At 45.9% G+C, this 25,370-nt stretch overlaps 1 protein-coding gene across 1 annotated transcript; it reads right to left on the bottom strand.

Annotated features, from left to right (window-relative positions):
* Positions 1-291: 291 nt before the first annotated feature.
* Positions 292-15,656, bottom strand: reep1 (receptor accessory protein 1). The gene is made up of 7 exons (XM_084311003.1): positions 15,612-15,656; positions 14,097-14,169; positions 7,279-7,355; positions 6,807-6,927; positions 6,198-6,311; positions 5,721-5,883; positions 292-2,717 (listed from the first exon to the last, which is right to left on the bottom strand). Exons 1-7 carry the CDS (start codon positions 15,641-15,643, stop codon positions 2,707-2,709), a joined length of 591 nt encoding a protein of 196 aa, XP_084167129.1. The 5' UTR covers positions 15,644-15,656; the 3' UTR covers positions 292-2,706.
* Positions 15,657-25,370: the final 9,714 nt, after the last annotated feature.

Here is a 25,370-nt window from a genome sequence, read left to right as displayed (position 1 = left end):
GCTCGGGTTCCAAAGATCTGAACTATCCCTTTAATACAAGGCTGTAAGTTTATTTGTATTAGACTTGTGAGTGCAAATATACTGCACCTTATAATAACTGTTGGCTGCTGTAAATGTTGTGGGTTGTCACTTTGTCTTCACAATAAGAAATATCCTAGTATGTACGTATGGCATGCTTTGAAGTTTGAACTGGTCTTTGAAGTGAGTGTGTAGAGACAAACATACAAACAAGTGTCAAAGTTTACTTCATATTTAATGGCCCTCTGTCAACTTACCAACAAAGGTACTTGACTGAAATGTAAAGACCAAGATGATCTGATAATCAGTTGTTTAATCACATCACTCCTTCAGTTTTTTTCTTTTTTTTTGCTTAGTTCACAATCAATAAGGTTGAATGTTTGTTGAGATTCTGGCCTGCCATCATTATCAATATCAATGATATCTTGTGAATGGACTCTTGTATTTGCATAATAAGACAAAAAAAGAAATCACCAACGCATCCAATAAGTCCAAGAACTGCTTCACACAAAAAAAAAGTCCTGTTCATACAAACTAATAAACATCATGCAATGATGCGTCTCTCTGCTACATAGGAACATCATATTGTATATTTCTCAGTTTTACTTCGTATAGTATTCGAACAGAAGGAAATCACATTTCAACACGAACACTGAAACCAGTAATGTTGCAACACAGATTACCACAGGCAGGCATTTTTCTGCTCTTCTTTTTGTCCTTCACCCATTAAAAGGACATCTCATGTGCATAACAAGTGTATCTACAACATTAGAGTGAATGATGTGTAAACAATACGATTGTAGTACCTGAGAAGCTTTCATTTCAAACCTCAGACTTCTGTATATATATATATTTAATACAGACAGCTAAAATTCTGCTGCTCAAATGCCAACCACCCAGACACAGTGATACATTGTGTAAAAATGTTGCAGAGAAGATTTCAGGCTCAGTGAATATACTGTACATAACGTACAAAGACACAAGTGTATCAACCTCTTGCTTTTGGCAAAACACCTCTCAATAACTACATGTAAGATTTTAAACATGATGCAGTCACTTACATATTTTTGCATTAAAAACCCAGGAAGCTAGTAGAAAGTAAGAACCTTGGGTCTAGAGTCTCTCCGATGACAGCAGAATATTTACACAGTGATTTCACACATGGAAAAATAACTGTTTTTATATCTTATATCTAATAAATTGATCAACAGCCTACTTTTAAACACGTAGTGTGTGCTGTCACCTGAAAGTAACATGTTCCTAATGTGATTATTTTGAATATGAATGAAATAACACACTTGATATGCTGTAGGCCTTAAATCGCGACAGGACATTAGATTGTCAAAATAACTCTATTCCACTAAGAATAATTCTGTTGCTGTATCTTCCTTCTTTGTGATAACATTTTAATGATGTAATAATTGCACACACACCAATTGATATCACACAGAAGATAGACAACAATGAAGTTAAATCAGTCATGATTATATTCAGTTGGAAATTGTTATAGTTTTTGGCCATTTCTGTGTACTGAGGGCAGTAACTGTCATTTTAATAGTGCAAAGTGTAAAAAATAAAGAATAAAGTTGTGTTAGCCTGGCATTAGTCATACGTACATATACAGTATGGTTACCTGTGGAAATATAATGTGTGATGTTTTCCCCCCAATATTTTTCTTTAAGGCTTTTCTGCAGAGGTAAAGACAATATACAATTCTATCATACTGCTGACTTTTTCCATTGCCAACAGGGTAGTAAGTAACCTCATTAGATTATGTTCTGGACTAATTACTTGACTGAACATATATCTGAATACTATGTACTAGTGAGAAATTGTCGGTGCAGATTGCATTAGCTCAGAGCTCTACAGACCAGAGTGAGAGAAGGGGTTACATGCAGTCTTTACTTTTGATCCTTGGCTTTGCAACACATTCCCCCGATGACGACGACTATGTCACTGACAATGCCAGCCACAATATTCAGTCACAACAATACATTCTGTTTAATAAAATGCCAGTAGACTAATGACTGGAGAAACATACGTACATGCGATGGTCTCCCAAAATAACATGATATAAAAGCAGTCAAATGACAACCACACAAACTGTACATAAATACAAAACATATTCAATAATCCCCGCGAATCGGCGCTCAAGTGGCGAACCATGTAACGTGCTGGGTTGCGGCACGGCCGACCTGGGTTCGATTCCCGGACCCGGCGTCCTTTGCTGAATGTCTTCCCCCTGCTCTGTCTCCCGTTCTCTCTCTCTCTCTCTCTCTCTCTCTACCGGACTGCCCGGTAGTAAAAACAATCAAATCTACCAAAAACATGATTAAAAAAAAAAGAAATCCCCACGAATTAAACTCAAAAGGTCAGTCAGCATGGACCCCATTCACTCTTGTGTCCTGCTACTACTGTGTCACCAGCCAGCCATAACCTACTATTTTCATCATGTGCCATATATGTGTATATATAGAGGCGTCATAAGTCACTTTGGTTATACCTTATTCTAAAACAAGGCTGCTTTATACATACAAGCTTTTGGCCATACTGTATTTTTTCTTTTCATCCCATCTTCTTTTCCTGGCAGCGAAGGCAGCTGAAGTATAGTCTTGGAGGACACTGTTTCACATGGCTTCATTGTTTGAGGAAATGACACGCCTGGATCTTGTGAGAGACCTCAAGACTCTAGGAGGAGGCTAGGAGGAGGGAGGGACAGAGGGAGAGACAAAAGAAAGACGGTGGGGGTTAGTTAGCTGCATAGTGCATCGATGAGACTATGCTAGTTGATTTATTTTGGAATGCAGTTTTAAATTAAAGGGGCACTTCATGCACATAATCTCACACACATCCAAAAGCTCTATAAACAGTTTTGCACACATTCATTTATTTGACAGTTATTGAGAGTAAATTCATTTTTTGGGCGGCTACGTGGCGTAGTGGGCAAGGCGCTCGCCACGAAATGCTGGAGACGGTGGGCTCGTCAGTTCGAGCCCAGCGCTCCACATTTGCTTTCAGTTTAGCTGGTCGTTAATACTAATACACATTGGCCGTATTAGGGGGTGGGAAACTGATGGGTGGGGATCGGGCGTTGTGGACAGCGACTCCTACAGGTCGGTTGGTGCGCCTGTGCAGTAGAATCAGGAAGTGTCGGGGGCAGCGTGAGCCTCTCCCACGCGTTACTCCTCGCCACTGAGAGATCGAGCTGCGCAGGTGAAAAGATGCGACTGCTGTTACCTCAAGTACCGGAGGGGACTTGTGCTATGTATGACTTAGTCCACATTGCAGCCGGCTTGTGGGAGGCAAGAAACAGCGTCCGTGACAGGGGAGGGTTGAATTGGATGATACGAAATTGGGATGGGAGAAAATATAGAAAATGGGAGAAAAAGTGGATCAAAAAAAGAAGAGAGTAAATTCATTTTGAATATGGCCACCAGTGATGTCATCGGGGACATTGAATCCTTGTTATGTTAATTACAGCTCCAAGAAATTATGTTTATGAAAAAATAGCAATACCTTGATTTCATTGAGTTGTAATTATTCATTTTTTATTCAATGTCCCCAATGACATCACTGGTGGCCATATTCAAACTAATTGACTCTCAATAACTGAATGTGTGCAAGACTGTTCAGAGTTTTTGGATGTGTGTGAAATTATGTGCAAAATTTAACATGCCAAATAAATTGACATGGAATTTAGAAATATTTGCCAACGTGCATGGTAGAGAAAACAGAACTGGAAATTGAGCAATATCCTTACTTTGAATGTGTTAAAGAGTCAGGTCATGTTAACTGTGACATGCAATGAGAAATATCCATACATGTATCCCCTTCTGACATTCATTATACATGTCCTCCTCACAACCTCATTGCCAAACACTGCAAACATGCAACAGGGATCCAAATCAAAAGCATGAATTCATTGCACACATTTTCCATTCTACATATGCAAATTTTAAGTTGCTACTGCCCCCCAAAAATAAAGAAATTTGCCCCGTTAATGGCATCGAGTCCATGATGATGAGTCAGTTAAATGTAGCCTACATCACTACCATTAGTGACTCAGAGTGTTAATCACCACACCACAGAGGCAGTTAGAAGCAGCCATATTTACAGGCAGTACCTCAGGAGCTTTCCTCTTAATCAGCCTGAGCTGTGGTGAGCACGATGCTTTAAGCACCCCTTTCTCCACCTCCTCGGGTTGCTCTGGGGTAGCTGGGGGTGAGGGGGGTGGTGTGGAGGGTGGTGCGGAGGGCGGAGGAGAAGGTGTGGAGGGCGGAGAAGGTGTGGATGATGGAGAGGGCTCGGGGGTCGGGGAGAGTGAGAGGACTGTATACTCCGTCAGGGACTCGGAAGGCAAAAGAGGCTGGGACAGCAGCTCCTCTATGGCACAACGGTCCACAGCCAACACTTCATAGTCAGTCATGTCAAAGTCCTGCCCTGCACCGTGAGAAGGGATGGCACGGAGGAATGAAGAAACAGGCTTGCACACACGAATACCATTCTTGGCCAACTCCACTGAAAACCACAGCCAAATATATTACCGTAATTGCTGAAATGCTGCTACTGATTTAAGTCTCTGCAGGGTTATGGACGTTCATGTCTCATAGAAGCCCGATCATTGCACAGAGCAGACCATCTGACGAGGAAGATAAAGGCTAGCCTCGCCCCCAAACAAGACCCCCCTCTCTCAAAACACAAACAAGCCCCACGGTCTGATCTCGCGTGCCCCTCGTCAGTCTGCTCTATTACGTCCACTCGACTGCATCACCGTCTCGTGCAGAATACGCCATGCAAAACCGAAGCCAAAACACAACATCATGATCAAAGGGCCTTCCATAAATCTTAGTACTGTTCTTCTTTAGAGTGTTGGGAAGCTGATCGCTGAATCCATTTCCACTATGTTGTAACATAAACACCACATATATCCACTCAGAAAATTGTGTTCCTTTTTAAATGATAAATAATAATACTAATAATAATGATAATGCCATACCTCATCTCCTAGAGAGGTTTCTATCAAATGTAAAAGTGGTGCTATGTCAAGGATAAGTGCATCATCAACAAAATATGATGTAAAGAACAATTCCATTTCTTTCTTTCTTTCTTTCTTTCTTTCTTTCTTTCTTTCTTTCTTTCTTTCTTTCTTTCTTTCTTTCTTTCTTTCTTTCTTTCTTTCTTTCTTTCTTTCTTTCTTTCTTTCTTTCTTTCTTTCTTTCTTTCTTTCTTTCTTTCTTTTTTTGGGGGGGGATTACTAATCTTGACACAAATTAATAGTTTTGAAAACAGTTTCCTGAAAACCATTCTTTCTACCAGTGGAACTTGTAAATAATGGTTATAACTCAGTCTGCCTGTCTGCCATGTGGGGTCTGACCTGCAGCTAGAGACTGTGACAAACAGGAAGGCAGACTGTGGGGCCCGACCTGCAGCTAGAGACTGTCCCAAACAGGAAGGCAGATTAGGGGTTGGGAGGAAAATGAAGGTACTGGCGTTAAACGGGAAGGCAGAAACATATATAATAGTGTTGCTTATGTAAAGGACACAGGCACTTTACAAAGTCACCAAAATGAACAATGCAACAAACAAAAACATTTATTAACCTTGAAAGATATCCTGTTCAATAATGAACTGACCCCCCGTTGTGACTTCCTATGCTTTGCTGTCTAGTAGTACAGCGTGGTGTATCTCTACAACAGTCTCACCCTTGCTGTAACCCTCGGACTTGCTGCGCATCATGGGTCTGGACCGGTGCTGCGTTGCTGCAGGCTGAGTGGTGACGGAGTCGGTGTCTATGGGGTCAGACTGGTAGGAAGACAGGTCCTGCATACTGAAGCTCCTCAGTCTGTCGGTCAGGACTCCCTGGCTCTGGAATGGGATCATGTCGGGCATTCAATTTAGTTTCAAGGTCAAAAGGAAAGCACATCCAAAATTGGGTAATTATCAAATTTACCAATTAATAATTTAGCTAACTATAAAAGAATATATGTGTATTCTTTTTTTTTACATTTTTTACATTCTACAATTTCTAAATATCATACTACTACATACTACACACTGGATCATACACATCCTCTACAGAGAGTAAAAGCTGAATTCTTCACAATGTAAAAGGCAGAAAAACATCACTCTGCCGGACCCCCACAGGTCAGAACCAATCAAATGTTCAAAGTCAGCACTACCTTTGTCGCGGCCATGACCGCAGCTGTGGCTGCAACATTGAGCCCTTTCCTCCCAAAATGCACCAGGGTGTCATAGCTTTTGTCCTTGGCTTGGCAGAGATAGTCATCGATGTCCTGGCAGAGAGGAGGAAAATCATACATGTTCACCTTCCGACTCTCGACAGGTTTCAGGAAAGACAAACCCATTGTTAAGACAATGCCATGTTTTGTAATGGGACAGATAAACATGTGACTATACATTGTTTTCCAAATTCCACATGTAAAAGAGTTCACCTGTGGACAGTGTTTATGAATCGGCATTGTTTACATCTTTCATCAGATAACTGTGTGTTGGCTGGTGAAACGTTCAACTCTGACGCGTTTCCTGACACAGGAATAAAGTCAAAAGGAAAGGAGCACCGGGGAAGAAGACCCGGACATTTCCTTCCTCCTGTCTGTCCACACCGCTGTCCACTGGAAGCTTGTGAAGGGAAAAGTGCACACAGAGGCCCTTTTGTACCTTATATAACTGAGCCATTGAAATACTAATTCTAATTTCAACAGGGCATATAAACAACACTTTAATCTATAAGCCCTGCCTTGAATTACACCAAGCAACAGTGATTTCACCTTCTCTTTTGAGGAAAGCGTGGGATGAACAAACTTCCTGTACAGCACACTGGACCCTTTAGTGTAAGGAGACAGTAACCACACCACGAAGGCTATCTTCAGCTCATAGTAGAAAGGAACCCTGCGGGTGGAGATGCAACATGATGAGGTCATTAGTAAAAAAATAAATAAAACAAAGCTTTAGAATCAGTCACATGGCTTGTTTTCCCCCATGTTGACACTTGGGATTTCAGAGAAATATTTCAGATGACTAATAACATTTTGAGATAAAGACGTCGACAATACATCTTTATCTATTAATTAAGCTTAATAGGCTAGTATTTACATCTAATTAATTTAGACAACAAAATGTTGTGTTACGATTCACAATATAAAAAATCCCATGGTGCGATAACACAGAGATAGACAATAAAGGATAAATATCGGTATATTGCCCATAGGCCTATAAGAGAGTTTATAAATAATAACTTACCAACAAATCAACATATCTGTGAATACTTCCACACTGGTGAACAGGGCAAATATTATCCAATACATCATCCATTTCACCTGGAAATTAAATGAGACAATGAAGGAATTATCATCATCATCATCATCATCATCATCATCATCATCATCATCATCATCATCATTATCTTCATCATCAGGATCTTCATTGTCATCATCATCACGAAGAATAGCATAAGTCTGATTGATTGATTTTTTTTAACAGATTGCAGAATGGGTACAATACAGTACAGCTCAATACACACAATTGTTAAGGGGATGCAGACCAGAGAAAGACTTTCGTCTTGTTTACATCAGGGTCCCCCATTTTCAATTCATCATCACATATATGATCTACATGACATACAGATAGACAGTACTGCTACATCTATACATTTATGACATGCCAGATTTACAAATACAGTACTGTTTTTGATACAAGAAGAGTCTAAAAAAGAGAGTATACATTTGACGAAGAAACTGTACATTGGAGGAGGTTGGTACTGGGTAGGAGGTAGGTAGGAGGGGTGGAGGGGGGGGGGTTGGGTAGGTGGGGTGGGGTGGGGGGGAAACTACATTGTAGGTGGTGGGGTGGGGGGGGTAGGGGGTTGGGTAGGCGGGGTGGGGGGGGGAACTGTACATTGTAGGCGGTGGGGTGGGGGGGGTTCGGTAGGCTGGGTGGGGGGGGTTAACGAAAGGTTAAGTTTAAGTTTCTTTAATAGTTGTCATACAGAAGTACAGAATACTTTCATACAAAATGCTTCTTACTGTTACGCTCCAGAGACAAGATAGTATCAAATAACATAGTATAGCATGTAATTTAGAAGAAGAAAATGAGGTCACAGTGTTCGGTATAGATTTATCCTATAACCTAGTTATATGAATACTGGCTGAGCGTCTCGCTCTTCGCCATTATGAGATATCTCTTATCTCCTAGCACCTACTGTGCTCACAAACAAACAATTGCACTCACATGCACGTGACCAGGCCGCGCCCCTGCGTCCCACTATATGACGCCGGACATGGTCACACTCTACCTTCCTCAGAAAAAGTTTCCAACACTGAAAACCCAACCAAGGGACCTCAGGGCGCTAAGAGCGAGACGCTCAGCCAGTATTCATATAACTAGGTTATAGGATAACCTTTCGTTATATTATCATACTGGCCATCGCGTCTCGCTCTTCGCCATTATGAGATATGGGGCAGAGCAGACGCGTGGCCCGACAAGTGTACCCCCTGAGGGCCCGTAAGCCCCAACCAGGGAGGAGGGGAGTCCCGTCCACCGCCCGTCCTCACGAAGGGGGGGGAGGCAGTCAACTCCACCAAAGTGCGAAAAAGGGGGAACCAGAGACCCCTGAAAAACGCACAGCACAGGCGGGACCACGTGTGACACATCACCCTGTGGCACACACCTACACACCCCTGCTAGCCCACCAAAAAGCGGGACGCAGGAGAGGTCCCAGACCTCAGAACCGCCTGGGAGACAGAACCCCCAGTCATGTCCATGAGGTAAAACTTAACGAAGGGACCCGGGGAGGACCAGGAGGCCGCAGCACAGATGTCCTCCACCGATGCCCCCCCTAACAGGGCAGCAGCCCGAGGGGGAACCTGTCCAGCCAACGTGCAGCAAAAGGCAACGCCCCCGCACAACCAATGTGACAGGTGCTGCTTGGACAGCGCCTCACCCGCGCAAGGGCCACCGTAACAAACAAACAGTCGAACGGAAGCCCTGAGAGCCCGAGTCCTGAGGTAAACCCCCAGTGCACGGACAGGACACGACAGGTGAAGGCCCGCCTCCAACTCACTAGCGTGAGGAGGCGGACGAACGCCTGAACCACAATATCCCTGGAGCGAAAAGAGCTCCGGATATTATTTGGCACGAAGACTGGAAGACTCAGAGTCGCACCACTATCGGCCGAATAGACAGGCACTCAGGCCGCACCGAGAGAGCACACAGCTCACCCACGTGCTTAGCGGAGGTGATGGCCAAAAAGAATGCGGTCTTCAAAGACAGCTGATCCAATGACGCCTGCTCAAGAGGCTCAAACAGGGCCTCCGACAACCGGCCCAGGACCAGTTGGAGGTCCCACTCGGAGACAGAGAACGTTCCACAGGCTTGAGACGCCGAGCGCCAAGCAGGAATGTTCCACGAGAGGGTGGCTGAACAATGTTCTGCCCCCACACTCGACCATACACCACTCCCCAGCGTAAGCCGAGGTAGAGGACGGAGCGTGCGCGCACCGGATAGCGTTAACCACAGAATAGTCAAGACGCATCCCCACCAGATTCACACTGTCAGCAGCCAAGCCTAGAGGCTGCCCCAGAACAGGAGGCAGAACAGAGTTCCGCGTGCCTGAGAGAGGGCCAGCAGTGACCACGGAACAGGCCACGGCGGGGCCACCAAGAACTGAATCAGGGCCGGGGACCACACAGCTGAGCCCCGGCCCGGCGCGACCAGGACCAAGTCCGGCGCTCCCGACGCACCCGCCCCAACAGCTGAGCTATCAGCAGGGCCGCCGCTAGGGGCGTGCGAGCAGTGCGGTCGCACAGAGCCTTGCGAGAAGGGGGGCCTCGCGAGAAAAAAAAACGTTTTTATTATTATTATTTTTCTTTCTTTTTTTTATTATTATTATTTTTTTAATAAAAATAAATAGAATGTTAACAATCACTTTCCATCACAGACCTAAAATCTAGTTTTGCTTACATGCTTATATATTTCACATTAGACACGTTTGTAGAATAGTGTTCCGGGCTCTGCGGCTCTGAAGATATACTATTGGTTTCATTCAATGACCCGTTTACTTTTGTGCAAAGCATTGTGGGAGGACTAACACTAGGGGGAGCTGGTTGGCGTCGGTCTGGTAGTCGGTAGAGAGATGTGAAGAAGACCGGTATTATCCACGAGGGGAGGGGGTACAGGTACGGGGTCTATTCAGTCTTGTCTTGGCCAAGAGCATCCTACTTTTGAAAACCAAATGTGCAGCATCGGAGCAGAAGAAATAATGCCGCGTGCCGTAAGCTTATCAATACCAAGTATAGTGATTAGGTTATGCCAAGACGAAGAGGACGTTCGGCAGATGGACTGAAGATGAAAGTTGTTGCGTGTTAGAATGTTCAGTCAAGCTAGCCATGTCGGCTAGTAGCTTAGCTAAAGGCAGGGACAGCTAACTAGCGTTAGCTAACCTAGCTAGCTAGCGTTAGCTACGTTATCGAGTGCTAACGTGTGGCAGATAAACTAGGAACAGACTCCCAAGTTCATCCCAACGGGGGGGACAATATCATGGGACTGGTGAACTTTGTCATCTCCACGGTCGTCTCCTTCCTCTTGGACCTGATTCTGCGTTAGGGTGAGTTTTTAATGCAATCTATTCTGTTCCCGCCGTGGATCTCTCTCTCTCTCTCTCTCTCTCGCGCTCTCTCTCTCACGCTCTCTCTCTTGCTCTCTCTCTTGCTCTCTCTCTTGCTCTCTCGCTCTCTCTCTCTTGCTCTCTCTCTCTCGCTCTCTCGCGCTCTCTCTCTCTCTCGCTCTCTCGGTCTCTCTCTGTCTCTCTCTCTCTCACTCGGTGTGTTGCATCGTGCAGTTTGTGACGTGTGTACTAAGCTTATAGAGTTCGATTCAAATAAGGCAAAACTGCAAATCTGCATGTCGTGCTTGAAAAATTAACCTGGCTTTAAGCTTGTTTATCAGGTTCCAGGGGTGTTTTATGCATTTTCCCTGTTACTGCCAGGTGTACGACTGTACAGGCAGCGCTATTATTTAAGAATACGTTGACTGTATGCCCAGCCTCGGGCAGCGCTATTATTTAAGAATACGTTGACTGTATGCACAAAAAATATATATATATTATAAAAATAAATATATATATTGTTTTTATTATATTATTATTATTATTTTATTTTTTATCTTTAGGGGGGGGGCCTCGCGTTTAAATCTTGCACAGGGCCTCGCATTTCTCCCAGACGGCACTGGCTATCAGGTGTAAGGGGGGGAATGCATACAGAATCCCGGACGGCCACGGAATCGGTCCCAGACCTGCCCGACTATCGTCAGAGTGAGGACCGTCCCGCAACATCACACCTGCACCCACATTCTCCCTGCCGGGGATGTGGAGAGCCCTCAGGCAGCGCAGATGGAGAACGCCCATAGCCAGAGCCCGACTGCCGCCCGGTGCAGACGGGGGGAGCGCACTCCTCCCTGTCGTGTTGTCCGTCCTGACCAAAACATGCCTGCCCACCACAAGGTGGCCGAGCCGTTTGAGGACCAGAAGGACAGCCTTCAATTCCAACACATTGAATGTAGCGCAGACCGGGCAGCATGGTCTTGCCAGCTGCCCCCTACTGCGTTGGCCCGACACGTCCCCCCCCCCATCCCATGAGGGAGGCGTCGGTGAAGACTGTGACATGTGACAGCCTGCTGCCCACGGGGACCCCGCTGGTGAGGGCACCAGGCCCTCCCCAGAGGACGAGGTCCCCCAGTATTGACATGGGAACCTTCAGCCGCTTCCACATGTCTCTCACCGGGTCCATTTCCATATTGGAAAAAACCACCTCTGTATCCTCCTCATGAAGAGGAGGCCAAGAGGGACCACAGCAGCAGGCGCATCACGGACAGCGCCGTAACCGTCCTAGGACGGAACCTCCCGAGGGCGCCGAGAACCAACCACTCTCTGAGAGGGATGCCCATATAGACCTTGAGCTTAGAAAAAGCCCAAGTACTCAACCCGTTGACCGGGAAGAGGAGTACTCTACTTCCAGTCTACAGCAAAACCCAGGCTGGCGAGACACCACCTGCCTGGTATGAGACCTGGCAATCTACCCTGACCGGCCAAGGACTAGAACGACGCAGAGGCCCCAGCGCGGTCACCACGCACTTGGTGAAGATGCGGGGAGCCAGAGAGTAGCCAAACGGCAGCCTCTGGTACTCGTACGCTAAGCCCTGCAAAGGAAGCGTAGGTAAGCCCTAGGATGGAAGATCGGGATGCGAATACGCATCCTACATGTCTATGGAGGTGAACCAGTCCCCCACCTGACAGCGTCTAACAGGTGGGAGACGGTCAACATTCTGAACCTTCCATGGGACAGGTCCAGTACAGGTCTGACACCCCCCCCCCCCCCCCCCCCCCCCCCCTCATTTCTCGGGCACCAGAGAATACCGGGAGGAGACGCCACGCATCGCGTCCACCTTTGGGACCACGACGATGGCTTGCTTCGCCAACAGAGATTGGATCTCGTCGGCCAGAGCTGTCACCGCTGTTGACCCTGACAATAGGGTCTGTACCAAACCTGAAAACAGAGGGTGGGGTTGTGCAAACTGCAACACAAGTCCTCGCCTCAGCGTTCTCCCCATCCACCTCGACATATGGCACTGCTGTAGCCATATGCGATGGTAATCCCAAAGCGCACCGGCCGCCACTTGGCGCTGGTCCGCCAGGAACCGTAGATAGGCGGCCCTGTCCCACCCGCTGTGCGTTGCCAACCCTGGACTCGCCAACCGCGTGAGCAGGGCGTCTCGCAGAGCCGGGATATCGCACCCTGACACTACCAACGAGGCAATCGCACCCAAGGGGGGACCCCGACAGAAAGGGCCGGTTTGATACGGGGGAAGCTGACCTTACTTGGTCCCTTACTTGGTTACTGGTGTTAGGGTCTCCAGCGACCCGTTTCAAGGTTATAATATGTAATAACTACCATGTAGTTGATTTTATTAGAACAAGGCTTTATGATATCCTCCACAACACATATATAAGCACAGCAAAACTATGTTTTTTGAAAATTCTGAAGGTATCTGCAGAAAAAAAGGTACGACTGTGGTGTTAGGGTCATTCTTGACCCGGCAAGGTAAAACTATACTATAAAAATACTTAATATAAATAAATAAAATAATAATAAATATACTAAACTTTTTTTCAGAAGTTATTTTCTAATATTGTTCTATTATAGTCAGAAAACATTATTATCTATGGGTTTCACATTTAGTATATTATGATTGAACAACCTCATTTTCATCTTAAAAATAAGGGACATGATGTGTCTCGGGGGCCATAAAATCAAATTACAATGGGATTATATGGTTATGAATGCATATTTTGATTTGAAATCTAATGTTAGTTAGGATGTAGTATTAACTATATTGAGTGATACTCCTTTCTTTTTAGTAGTCAGGACTGAGTTAGACCCCGGGTCAACATTGACCTGCTAACAACGGTCAGTGGTGCCAATTCCTAACACGACATGAGGGTTAATAGGACATTTATTGTACATTGGAGGGGGTTGCGTTGGTGTTGTGGTCGTGGTATTCACTGACCTTTGGGAAGTATTTTGACATGTACAAGGGTATCTTAGTCGTGTAGTGTATCTTGTAGACCAGGCCCATTCAAAGTTGCTGTACTCTGTCGTCTACTCTAAGCTATATGGTTGTTGTCAAAGTGGGCAGGGGTGAGGTGGGTTCTAGGAGTAAGGTCAAGCAGTAGTCTGACCAGTTTGTTTTGAGATGTTTGTCATTTAGTTTCTTAGCGCCTTTGAGGTGCTTTGGTACCATGAGGTGCAAGCATAGTCGTAGTACCCTTGAATGAGTGCTCCTGCCAGAGTCTTCAGGGTATTCTTGTTTACCAGAGAGGAGATCCGGTACAATAATCTTGTTTGTTGGTTGACTTTTTTTATTACATTGGATGCCATTTTGTCACAGGAAAGATTTGCCTCTAGGATCGATGCAGGATGATGCAGGATTCCTAAAATAGATCTAGTGTAATGTTGTGTGATGATAATCATCATCATCATGACTTACAGTAAGAACAATGTACTCACATATTCTTTCACATCTTTTGACTTGACAGCTTTGTATGATGAGTATGCAGGATATAGTGTACCGAACACAAGCCTGGAGGACAGAGAAGAGTGGGTCAGTTTAGTTATCTTCTGAGATATACATGGCAATGGCAAGACTAATGAAAGGTCAGAAGAAAATAACACACAAACACACACACGCGCGCCTTCCACCCAAGTGCACATGGACCTTCTAGAGAAAAGGGTTAAATTAATGCATGCGCAAATGCCACAATTGTACAGACACTCAGATTAATTTGGCCCGACAAATGGATATGTCCAAATCATGCCAATTCCGGCAACACTTGTGCTATTAATAAACATTTATTGCTGCAATATCAGTATTATTATTGAGGTGCCACTTAGTAAGCTACTTTCAGAGACAGGACCCTCTTGAAGTGCAACAGCTAGGCGACAGCTGTTAGTGTGACCTGCTCGAATTACTGACCCACATAGGGTTGCACCATGTTTGTCTTGCCTGTTGATAATGGTGTCATTGTGGCGTTTAGGCATACACAAAATAAATAAATACACCCCGGATAAAACTGCCATTGCGTTCCTATTCGAAACGGGATATCCTGAATAGGTCGTCTAAAATTTAAATGACAAGGTTATAAGGCGAATGCCATGCATGAGCTCCAAGACCGTCGCATAATGTAACAGGATATTGTAATCTAAATTTAATTTAATTAATTTAAACCTATACCGTAGCCATACTATTTTAACGGTTCGGTTGGCTATTAGCCTACGCAATCTGAGGTGACATAGAATGTGTGCCAATACAACTGTCCAATACAGTTATGAATGTAATCTCATAGATTTCTGGTCGCCTATACATTGATATGAATATATATGAACAATTTAGTAGGCTATTGCACTAGCATTGTAATTTGACTACGACCCATCCCTTTGTTTTCCCAATACAGGACTGTCAGGACATAAAAAAAACAAAATAGCTGCACACTCACAGCTGCTCTGCTCCAGAAAGCTAATTCAGTCACACCACCAACGGGTGTGATTTACATTTTATGTCCGTCAGACGTAGGCTACAGTATTTATTTTTTAATTTATTTAAAAAATAGATGATAGACAACTGCATCAGCAGTCCATTAGCTTATAAATAATATAGATAATTTAGTCAATCGCGTCACCTCTTTGTCTGGAAAGGGAAATACACATGGAAAGCATAATACATGTGAAGCAATTCTTTGGGAATCAGTTAAAGAAACATGCATATATCCATAGCTGATATCCCTGCTGAAATGGTAAACACTCATCGTATAGAAAGAAAAATGCATTGCAGTTCAATAGAGAACCGTTCGTCTCAAACCTCCGAGTCACGGCTGATTATCCTTAGAAATAAGGCTTTGGAGCAGCTCCCCATGCACCTGGTCAAAGATCAACTTAATCGCCAATGACTGACAAATAGTATTTTTTTTTGCTTGCTACTCTCTTAAACTATAAATAATATAACATGTGATTAAAAAAATTACTTACACCACAAGTCTAGAGATTATCCACGAAACCATTGCGCTGAGTGAAAAGGCGACAGGGCGCGCTGTGTACGGGGAGGAGTTTCCTTCTTGAGCGGTGGCAGTTGACAGGCGCGTCACCATGCGCGGCAACCAGCGCTGTGGCGCACGCAGGCAAGAACGTGAGATGCAGAATAAACACAGCGCACAGGCTATAGGCTACGGGCCTACCCATCATCCATAGATGGCATATTGTTGTCTTGTATGAAAACTACTGCCTTCATATAACTTGTGTGAGTTGTTGTCTAATTTCAACATGCTTTATGATTATGTTTTTTGTATAGTAAACTAAAAGGCAATTGTCAAAATGAGGGGCAGTTCAGAGTAATAGGATTTAGGTCAAAATGCCAACAAGGAAATACCTATCTATTCCAAATCTATAATAGAACTCTTTGGTCCCAAATAGACCAAGCTTTCTAGTCTCTGCCCTACATACCCAAGCCAAACAACAGACAGAGGCAGGATTTGGTTACAGTATAACAAAAGCTGCTGAAGGAGGGTTGTGACTGAAAACCAATGTCTTTGTCCACCTATGGCCAAGGGAAACCCTTCCTGAGAGTAGATGGCCTGCCTCAGGAAGGCTCCCACATTATGCTCCTGACCTAAAAACAAACATCTAAAACCAAACAACAGAAACTGGCATACAGCACATATATCACAATATGTAAATAATACCAATAAATGTAAACACAACTTGTGATTTAATTCAACTTTTTATATCTCAAGGATAAAAGGGGACAGAAAATGATTCACCTGTTGTGAATCATCAGACATTTCAAGCTGGCAGGATCTGACATCCCTTTAGTCATATGTAATCAATGAACTTCTGAGCATACGTTTCAAGTCTGTTCCCCTTTCAGCATCCGCTTGTTGGTATAAATGTTATTTCTGAACTGCAGAGCAGGCCGGTAGAAGCCAGTATACTGTCAGCCATTCCTTTGGCACTTGAACTATTGATACAACTTGCTTTCTGAACTGCTGAAGGGGGCTGATTCAACCCAGCAGTGTCAGCCGTCCCAGCAGCCTTGACTTTATGAATTAGTTTGCTGAAATGCTGTAGGTGTAACTGTAGGTCAGCATCTCTCAAAAAGGAGTCGCACGCTCGTCTCTGGTGGGTCCCACACTTTGATTAGGGTACTGGTATGTTTGAATGTGACTGGGTCCCAGGCTGTAGGTGAAGGACCGGTGTTCTTGAGATGCCATTAATCTAATTCAACAAAGGGCGTCTGATAGGAGGGGTCCACTGGATCAAACATGGGAAATACCCATACAGCCCTTATTCAAGTCAAGTCAAGAGTTTTATTTGTCACGGCATAAAAGTATATAGTGAAATGCGGGGGGGTCTTGGCCGCAACGATTGTGCATAATACAATAATAAGAATCCAATAGGATGAGAATGCGACATTTGTGCAATAATACAAGTAATAAGAGTAAAGGCATATCAGGTATATGTACATGAGTTTTACAAAAGCATGGTAAGACATGCTAGGTCCTGTGATAGTGCAATACACTGTTAGCTACGGATGAGGCACTGGGTCTTATGTACACTACTATACAATGCTATACTATACAATCTAGTTATACTGTGTCCTTATGCTAGCTTGCTATCCATCTGTTTACTATACAAGAACCACTCCCGTTCTTGTTTTTTTTAAAGTGACCTTTCATTGTGTAAAGTGACCATAAGTGTGAGCGTGTGCAGCATGTGTGTGTTCATGTTAAAGTGACTGCTAGTGTGTGAGCGTATACAGTGTGTGTGCTTGTGTGTGGAGAGTTCAGTGTTCAAGACTCTGGTGGCCTGGGGGAAGAAGCTGAGCCGAAGTCTCTCTGTCCTAGTTGCTGGTGTTCGCAGGCGTTTGCCTGACCGCAGCAGCTGGAACAGGCTGTTGTTGGGTTGGTGAGGGTCTTTCATTATTCTGCAGGCTCTGGATTTGCACCTCTTGTATAAGACCTGCAGGGGTGGTAGTGCAATACCCGTAGTACGCTCAGCTGAGAGTACCACTCTGTCTGTAGGGCCTTCTTGTCCTGTGCCGTGCTGTTTCCATACCAGGCAGTGATGTTTCCAGTCAAGATGCTCTCTACAGCTCCGGAGTAGAAGGACTGGAGTATCTTCCCAGATACTCAGAACTTCCTTAACACTGAGTGCCAGCCACGAGAAATCTCGTTAGTTCATGCCATGCGTTGAGTGCCAAGAAACGAGAAATCTCGTTATTTAATCGTTATTTTTTTTTATTATCAATTTCCACTAATTTTTCATCAATCTAGCCTCACCTTACCAGTGGGGATCTATCTGAGCTCGAACAGGGAAAATACCACCCCCTATCGTCTCTCCGGATGGTATTGCACCCATTGGATTGGACTGAATGAAATGGATGGGAAAAAAAGAGTCCGGAATCCACATTTTACTTGTCAGGCATGTAACCGGAGACGATCCCATGTGTTTCCAGTACCCAGCGTTGGATCAATAAACGCAATCGATATTTGGAATGGCGATCAGGAATTAGAATAATCTTTTTGGAGAACATCTGATCTGAGGTAAGGAATCTATTTTACCAGTCTTGGGACAATCAGAGTTTTTTTCACCTATATCTCAGCGTGTCCCATATGTGTGTGTGTGTGTGTGCTGATCAGGAAATAAGATAATCGATTTTTCAGCCCGCTTCTCTAGCGTGCATAAGTACACATATACTATCTATAATCTAGCGTTTATTTGAAAACGATTCATAAATAGGCAAAAAAATTATGTGTATTCCACTAAAGCGCGATTTCTGCAGAATCACCTTTTTTTCTGGAAATTTAAAAAAACAAGCGTTTTTTCAAAATGGTATAAAACGGAAATGTACAGATTAAAAAACAATCCGTTTCGACAGTGTTGACTGCAAACAAGTCATTGATAAGCGACGGGCGTATTAGACACATAGCCATAATTTAAGATATAGTTTATGCGTTCGCAAATGTGCTCGCCCTCCCATTGACTACAGCGTTGGCACTCAAGCGCTACATTGTGCGCCCCCTCCTGGCACTCAAAAGTGTTAACTGTCTCAGGTGGTAGAGGCGCTGCTTCGCCTTCTTTACGGCTGAGTCTATGTGTGTTGTCCATGTCAGATCCTCTGATATGTGGACCCCGAGGTACTTGAAGCTGCTCACCCTGTCCACGGTAGCCCTGTTTATCCTCAGTGGTGTGTGTGTGGGGACTATGGTGTTGAACGCTGAGTTGTAGTCAATGAACAACAGTCTCACATAGCCCCCCTTCTGGCAGTCTAGGTGAGAGAGGGTGCTGTGCAGTACTTGGGAGACCGCATCGTCAGTGGACCGGTTTGGCCTGTATGCAAATTGCATAGGGTCCATATCGCATTCCTTTGACATCAAAGCAAGGCATACACGAGCGCTCACCTTAGCTTATGGAATAAGGGATAGCTAAGTATTAGTAGGTGTCACCTTTGTTCTTAAATGTTTATTTCCATATTTCCCACCCACATAGAAAAGATTACACACAAAGAATAAATGCACAATACACAAGTTCTGCTGTTGTGGAAAGGTTGTTTGACACAGCAGGAGACGATATTTCCAATTGTAACAAATAGGTAATTTATTTAAGAAAAGAAGTTTGTTAACAGCAAGAGCTATGGGTCAAAGATGATCGCCACAGCTTGAACAAAAACACTCTCCCCTGGAACCCTTTGCCTGTCCCTAAATCCCCTCTCAGTCCTGCCCCCATGACAGATATGATGACGTGTCACATCATGTCAGATCTGACATGACGTACATTAAGATGATACGTAGATTTAACATTGGAGAGAGAGAGAACATGAGGAGAGATAAGCAAGATATGATATCCACACACGATATGATGTAAAACATTAAGAACATGAAGAGAGAGTGAGATATGTGTGTTTGTGTGTGTGTGTGTGTATGTGTGTGTGTGTCTGTGTGTGTGTGCGTCTGTGTACAGACGTGTGTGTATTGTATGTGTGTATTGTGACACAGGGAATGTGTGTGTGTGTCGGTGTGTATGTCTGTGCGACTGTGTGTGTCTGTGTGTGTGTGCTGTGTATGTGTAAGAGAGAAAAGACACAAGATTAGAACACACGATATGATGTGCTGAAATGTCCATCTACTATCTTGAGGCTGTTTTAAGAACATCAGCCAGACTGTCGCCCTAGTGTCTTTGAGCCCTGCTAGTTGACCTATATTAAACTAGTCAAGACTAACCCCTTTCCTACCTCCACCCTCGTATACACATTTTCCCCAACATTCCCCCATTTGGGGCTATCCCTAGTCCCACCCAAATCATATAACCAAGAAAATGTGAACGTCTAACTAAACAAGAAACCTTACTTCATTCACTGGACCCCTAACGGACCAACAAAAGCTGACTACCGTTCTCACAATAAACACAAAACCGCTCAAAACAAGAGTAACAATAAAACATCAAAAAAAAAAATAAAAAAAATTTATAATCCTAACCTGACAGACAAATCCCCCCAACCTCCACCGCTTACCAAATGAGCCACAGTTCCGGCCGGAAACCGCGACTCTCATCAGGGAAAGGAGAAGTTGACCGTCAGAACTAAACATAGAACATCCCTCCCAAAAAAAAATGACATTGTCTCTCCCATAACATTGAGTCCCAGTGTCCATCGCTCAGCCCCCCTTCCATGCCCACGCCATAGTCTCCTCACCGTATTGCCAAAAGTCACATTTTGCCAATACAGCAACCACCACGCCACACCTCCAGTCCTCGTAGAAGCATGTCCCCATGCCTGGACGGGAGGCGCTGGTACCGACCTCACCACGTGTCCCCCCATCTTCGACGGGAGGTGCCCATCTTGCCCACTGCGTTAGCCCCCCCCTTTTGTCCCTCCAGTCCCCAGAACCGATCCCCCGACCACTTCTTCTCAATGCTTCCTCAGGCTCAGAACCGACACTCTGCCGATGCCCCTTCCCATTCCGGTTTGACCAGGACCACAAGTAAAATAAACAAAAAATAATAAAAAAATAAAAAACAATGCAATGATTTTCAATGGTTGCAATCTCTATGCCGAAGGATCATTAGAAAATCAGACTAAAATTCCTAGTTAAAGGAATAAACCAACAAAACTGCGCTCAGACCATCCCCCGTCACTCTTAAAGGAAAGAACCAACAAAAAGAAAATGTCCCTACCTCACCATACCCCTAATCCTCTATCCCCTCGTCTCCCTCTAAGGCAGCATAAAGCTGAGGATATGGCCCGATTTGTGGCTCAATCTCTTTCTGTCCCACCATCAGCATTTGGCTCGTTACGTGTGAAGTTACCAGCCTACCCAAGAGAGGCATACCACAACAGAAAAGGAGAACCAATATCAACCCTGCCACCCCGATGGATATCCCCGTCTGCATCACTATGCTTCCCCACTGTCCCAATCTTTCCAACACCCCACTCCCCCACCATTCTTCATTCCGGCCAGAATTCCCCCTCAATTCCTCCCTCAAATCCTTCAGCTTAGCCATGGCCTCGGAGAACTTTCCCCCTGGCCCCACATTCGTCGAAATGAATGTGCAGCAGTACTGTCCAAACATGGAACAGACTCCACCCTTCTCCGCCATTAACCAGTTCAGAGCCTGTCTATTCTGCCACGCCACCGTACTGGTCGCGTGCATCTGGTCCCCCATTGCATCCAACGCCTCCTCGGTGTAATTGAGATACCGCTGCTGATTGTAAAACAAATAGTTGATCCACCCGGTGTTCTTATTGACCGATATCCATGGCAGAATAGACTCAAACCCTGCCGCAATCTCATTCTTAGCCATGAACTCGGCTGGAATGCCCCTTGGCTGTCCTATGCTGTCCAGATACACCCTTGGGTCTGCCTTGTAGCTACGCTTCGTTCGAGAGATAGGAGACTCAGAAGGTCCTTCCGTCACTGATAATGGTAGGACCACCATTGGCATGATCGCCTGAACCCGGGCACATCTACCTGACCAATCTAAAGGAAGTGTATTCCTCAACCTCCTACCGCCGCAGAGCCAGTATTGGTCCGCCAGTGCCATATCCTGGACATGAAAAGGGCAAGCTACAGGCCGTGGGTTGGTATCCACTCCCTTTAACACGACCCCGTGTCCACACTTTCCTTCTTTCGTACAGTTAGTCGTGATGCTCCAAATAGTAGTGCACCGCCCCTCTGCCACCTCCCCTACATCCCGGGTCCCCTCCTTTTGCAAGCACTCGAAATCCTTGGTCAGCCATAGTTTGACACCTCTGGGTATTGGCAACCCCGTCGCTGTCCCTGTCACACTGAGCCCAACTGAACTTCGTGCCCTTCACCAGCAGCCTATCCGGACGTGCCTTGGAGCAGACATAACAATCCTCTATCTGATTCTGCGCGCTCGTGTACTGGACCCACTTAAACCACTCATTCCCTAAAGCCGCCCTATACATCGGGTCAGCCTCCGGGTCTTCCTCGTCATCGTCATAGTCGCCCCCATCTTGTTCCCCGGAAGGAAGCAAACCCCTCAACTTGGCCCAGAGTGAGCCCACTGAGTCCCTCAACGTTCCGGCTGTCCTCTGGAACATATCCTGTCCCCCCACCTCTTCCGACTCAGTGTCCTTGACCTCCCTTTTTCCCCTCACCCCTGTCCCCTGTGATTGGTTCGGGACAGGCTCAACTCTCCTATCTACCCCCACAACCCGATGCTCGTTAGTATAATGGTAAGTATCCCCGCCTGTAACGGGGGAATGGTCAAAATCAAAAACATGCCCTTGCGGTCCTACGGGAAACACCCCGTTTGGTTGTAGTCTTATCTTCTCCCCCCCTTCCTCGATGGAGGGAAAAGGGGCGCCTGATTCTGAGCCTGGTCATGAAAGTCTGCTGGTACTTGAGCCTGAGCGGGACCCCGTGGGACTCCTACCCACTCAAACCCGTCATCCTCAAGGACGGGTCGACCGTGACGGTTCTTTATGACGTCGTTGTGCCCGGCCGACCGTCCGCACACTGCTGCCAACATCTGCGGGAGCATCAGCAGGCACTGCACCTTCCAGTTGCCGTCTCGGACCCTCCATGTCGGGTTCTGCATAACTGCGATCGATTGTATCCCCCAAGAGATCGCCGCTGGCCTTTATGCAGTGATTGAAGTGGAACCAGGTCGCTGATCCCTTGACTTGGACTGCCGTTCCAGTCGATCGGATCACCTCGTACGGGCCCTCTCTCCGGGGTGATGACCACTTTCTCTTGTGGACCTTTACGAAGACCAAGTCCCCAGGGATCAGTCTCGGTTTGGTGGCTTCCTTCTCCGCCTCCTTCGCTTTCTCTGCTCCTGTCGAAACACAGCTTCATGTATTTTAGTCACTTGCTGAAGATATTTTTCCAGATCTTGCTCAAAAATATCTAATGCCGGGCCCCTAGCCAGGTGTCTAAATGGCGGTGCTGGCATGCTGCGGCCTGTAAGCATTTCATGCGGTGTTAGCTGTGTTTGGCGGTTTACGCTGCTTCTAATCAGAGCAAGTGGCAAAGCATCAATCCAGTTAAGCTTAGTTTGCATACAGATTTTCAACAGTTTGTTTTTAATGACCAGATTGGCCCTTTCCACCTTCCCCTGCGACCCGGGACTATAGACACAGGAAAGGCGCTGTCTTATACCTAATTTCTGCATCAGCCCTTTAACCACCTTGTCGATGAACTCGCGGCCATTATCGCTTTGTAATATCGTGGGAATTCCAAATCTCGGAATGACCTCGCGACACAGGAACTTGATCACTGTGTCCGCGTTCTTGTGTTTAGATGGAATGGCCTCAATCCAGCGACTAAAGCAGTCCTCTACTACCAGGAGGTATCGTTTGCCCTGCACTGGCGTTATCATGTCTGTATAGTCCATAATCAGATGTCTGAATGGTCCCTCAGGGAGGGGTGTGTAAGCCGCCACTGTCGGTACTCCTTTGCGCACATTGCCCTGTAAGCATGTTAAACACCTGGCTAGTGTAACGTCAATTTGTGCCTGAAGCTTTGGGGACCAAAATCCCATTTTCGTGATTCGTTTCAGGGTCTCTGCTCTTCCACAGTGATCGACACCATGAGCCTCAGGTATCACTAAGGACAGAAGATCGATGGAGGCGACTATCAAACCGTTATGACTCCTCCACAGACCATCTGCCCCCCTTACAGCCCCCCTCTCCGTCCACGACTGTTTCTCGGCCTGCGTGGCTGAGTCCTGAAGATCACTCAAATTATCCTCAGTTACCTCAGTCGTCAGTTCGGCCGCAAACATCAGAACAGCCGTGGACGGCACCGCAGCCGCCGCCTTCGCGGCCTCGTCCGCCGCGTTGTTTCCCGTCGTCACAAAGGACAGGTCTTTTCTGTGTGCCTGGCACTTTACGATAGCAATGCTTTTGGGCAACTTTACAGCCTGAATAAGCGCCACAACCTGCTTGTGGTGAAGGATCGGTGAGCCGTCCGATTTCTTAAAGCCTCTTGCCTTCCAAATGGCCGCGAATAGGTGGCATACGCCATGCGCATACGCAGAGTCTGTAAAGATGTTAACCGTGCGATCTTTAGCTATTATGCATGCTTCTGTTAGTGCTATTAGTTCTGCAAGCTGGGCCGAACATGGTTGCATGCATTGTCCGGCCTTTCTTGTTAGTGTTTCTCCGTTAGGTTTGCACTGTACGACGGCGTATCCTGACCTTAAATTTTCCCCCTCCCGATAGCAGGACCCATCCACAAAAAGTGAGAGTTCTGCTATCGCGAGCGGGTCGACTCCCAAATCAGGACGGAGTTTCACGAAAGCCTGTCGCTTCCACCTCACACTCATGCGGTTGACCCTCGCTCGGGAGTGGTACCAGATCCGCCGGGTTACTGCCGTGGCATGTTTTTATCGTAACGTCCGAGTACTGCAGGAGCCTCATGTAAGCCTGTTGCCGTTGGCTGGTCAGAACAAATTTGCCTCTTTCAATCAAGTTTGCCAATTTGTGATGTGTCCAAATGCAAATGTCATATCCCATTGTCACGGCCGTTGCCTTCTCATACATCAAATGTGCGGCGGCCAGGGCCTGATAACAAGGTGGCAGACCCTGCTCTACCGGCGAAAGAGCTCTAGAGTAATATGCTATCGGTTGTTTTTCCCCAAGAATCCGACCGTCCGAACATACTGTCCAGACTGGGGTAAGTGAGCGGCGTATTTTTGCTTTATGCAGGAAAAACCTGCTCCAGTGTCTGCCATCATCTCTGTTAATTTGCCCTCCACTAGGACCTGCAGAATAGGTTCTTGCTCAGCTCCCTTGGAAACCACAATCATTTGATTTCCCCCCGTCGCATTCTCTGGGCACCCCTAGTGATTACCCCCCTGGTTTCGGGGCCCTCCTGTCTCCCCCTGGTGCACGGGTCTTCCATACTCCGAGCCGGGACGGTATGGTTGCCTACATCTCATTTCCCTGTGTCCCTGCATGCCGCAGTTCCAACAGTGGAAACGGGGAAACTGTTGTTCGTTCCCCGGTCCCTGTGTAAACCGTGGGCCTGATTGCCCATTCCCTGCCTGCCGCCTGGACGCCTGGTTCTGTGAACTATAGCCATAGCTTCTCACTACCTGAGGTGCAGGCGGGGGTCCCTGGTCCTGCATGGGTGGAGAGGTAGCAGATGACACCATTACTGCCTGCAACCTCCTTTGGGGCTGCAGTTGTTGCTGAGTTAACTTCCTTGAGTCATTTCTATCCTGATCCCTGACTTTCTGCTCCTGAGCCCTTTGCTTCTCCAC

Source organism: Notolepis coatsorum (assembly GCF_963971535.1).
Source record: "Notolepis coatsorum genome assembly, chromosome: 3".
Classification (NCBI taxonomy): Eukaryota; Metazoa; Chordata; class Actinopteri; order Aulopiformes; family Paralepididae; genus Notolepis; species Notolepis coatsorum.
This window is presented reverse-complemented; position numbering and strand designations above follow the sequence as displayed.

Bases quoted from the DNA above. Each gene is read 5' to 3' on its own strand.
- reep1 (XM_084311003.1), bottom strand. From the start codon at position 15,643: ATGGTTTCGTGGATAATCTCTAGACTTGTGGT. The intron at 6,928-7,278 runs GTAAGTTATTAT...CTCCACCCGCAG, and splicing joins ACAGATATGTTGATTTGTTG to GGTTCCTTTCTACTATGAGC. The intron at 6,312-6,806 runs GTGAAATCACTG...CCTCTCTGCCAG, and splicing joins CGCTTTCCTCAAAAGAGAAG to GACATCGATGACTATCTCTG.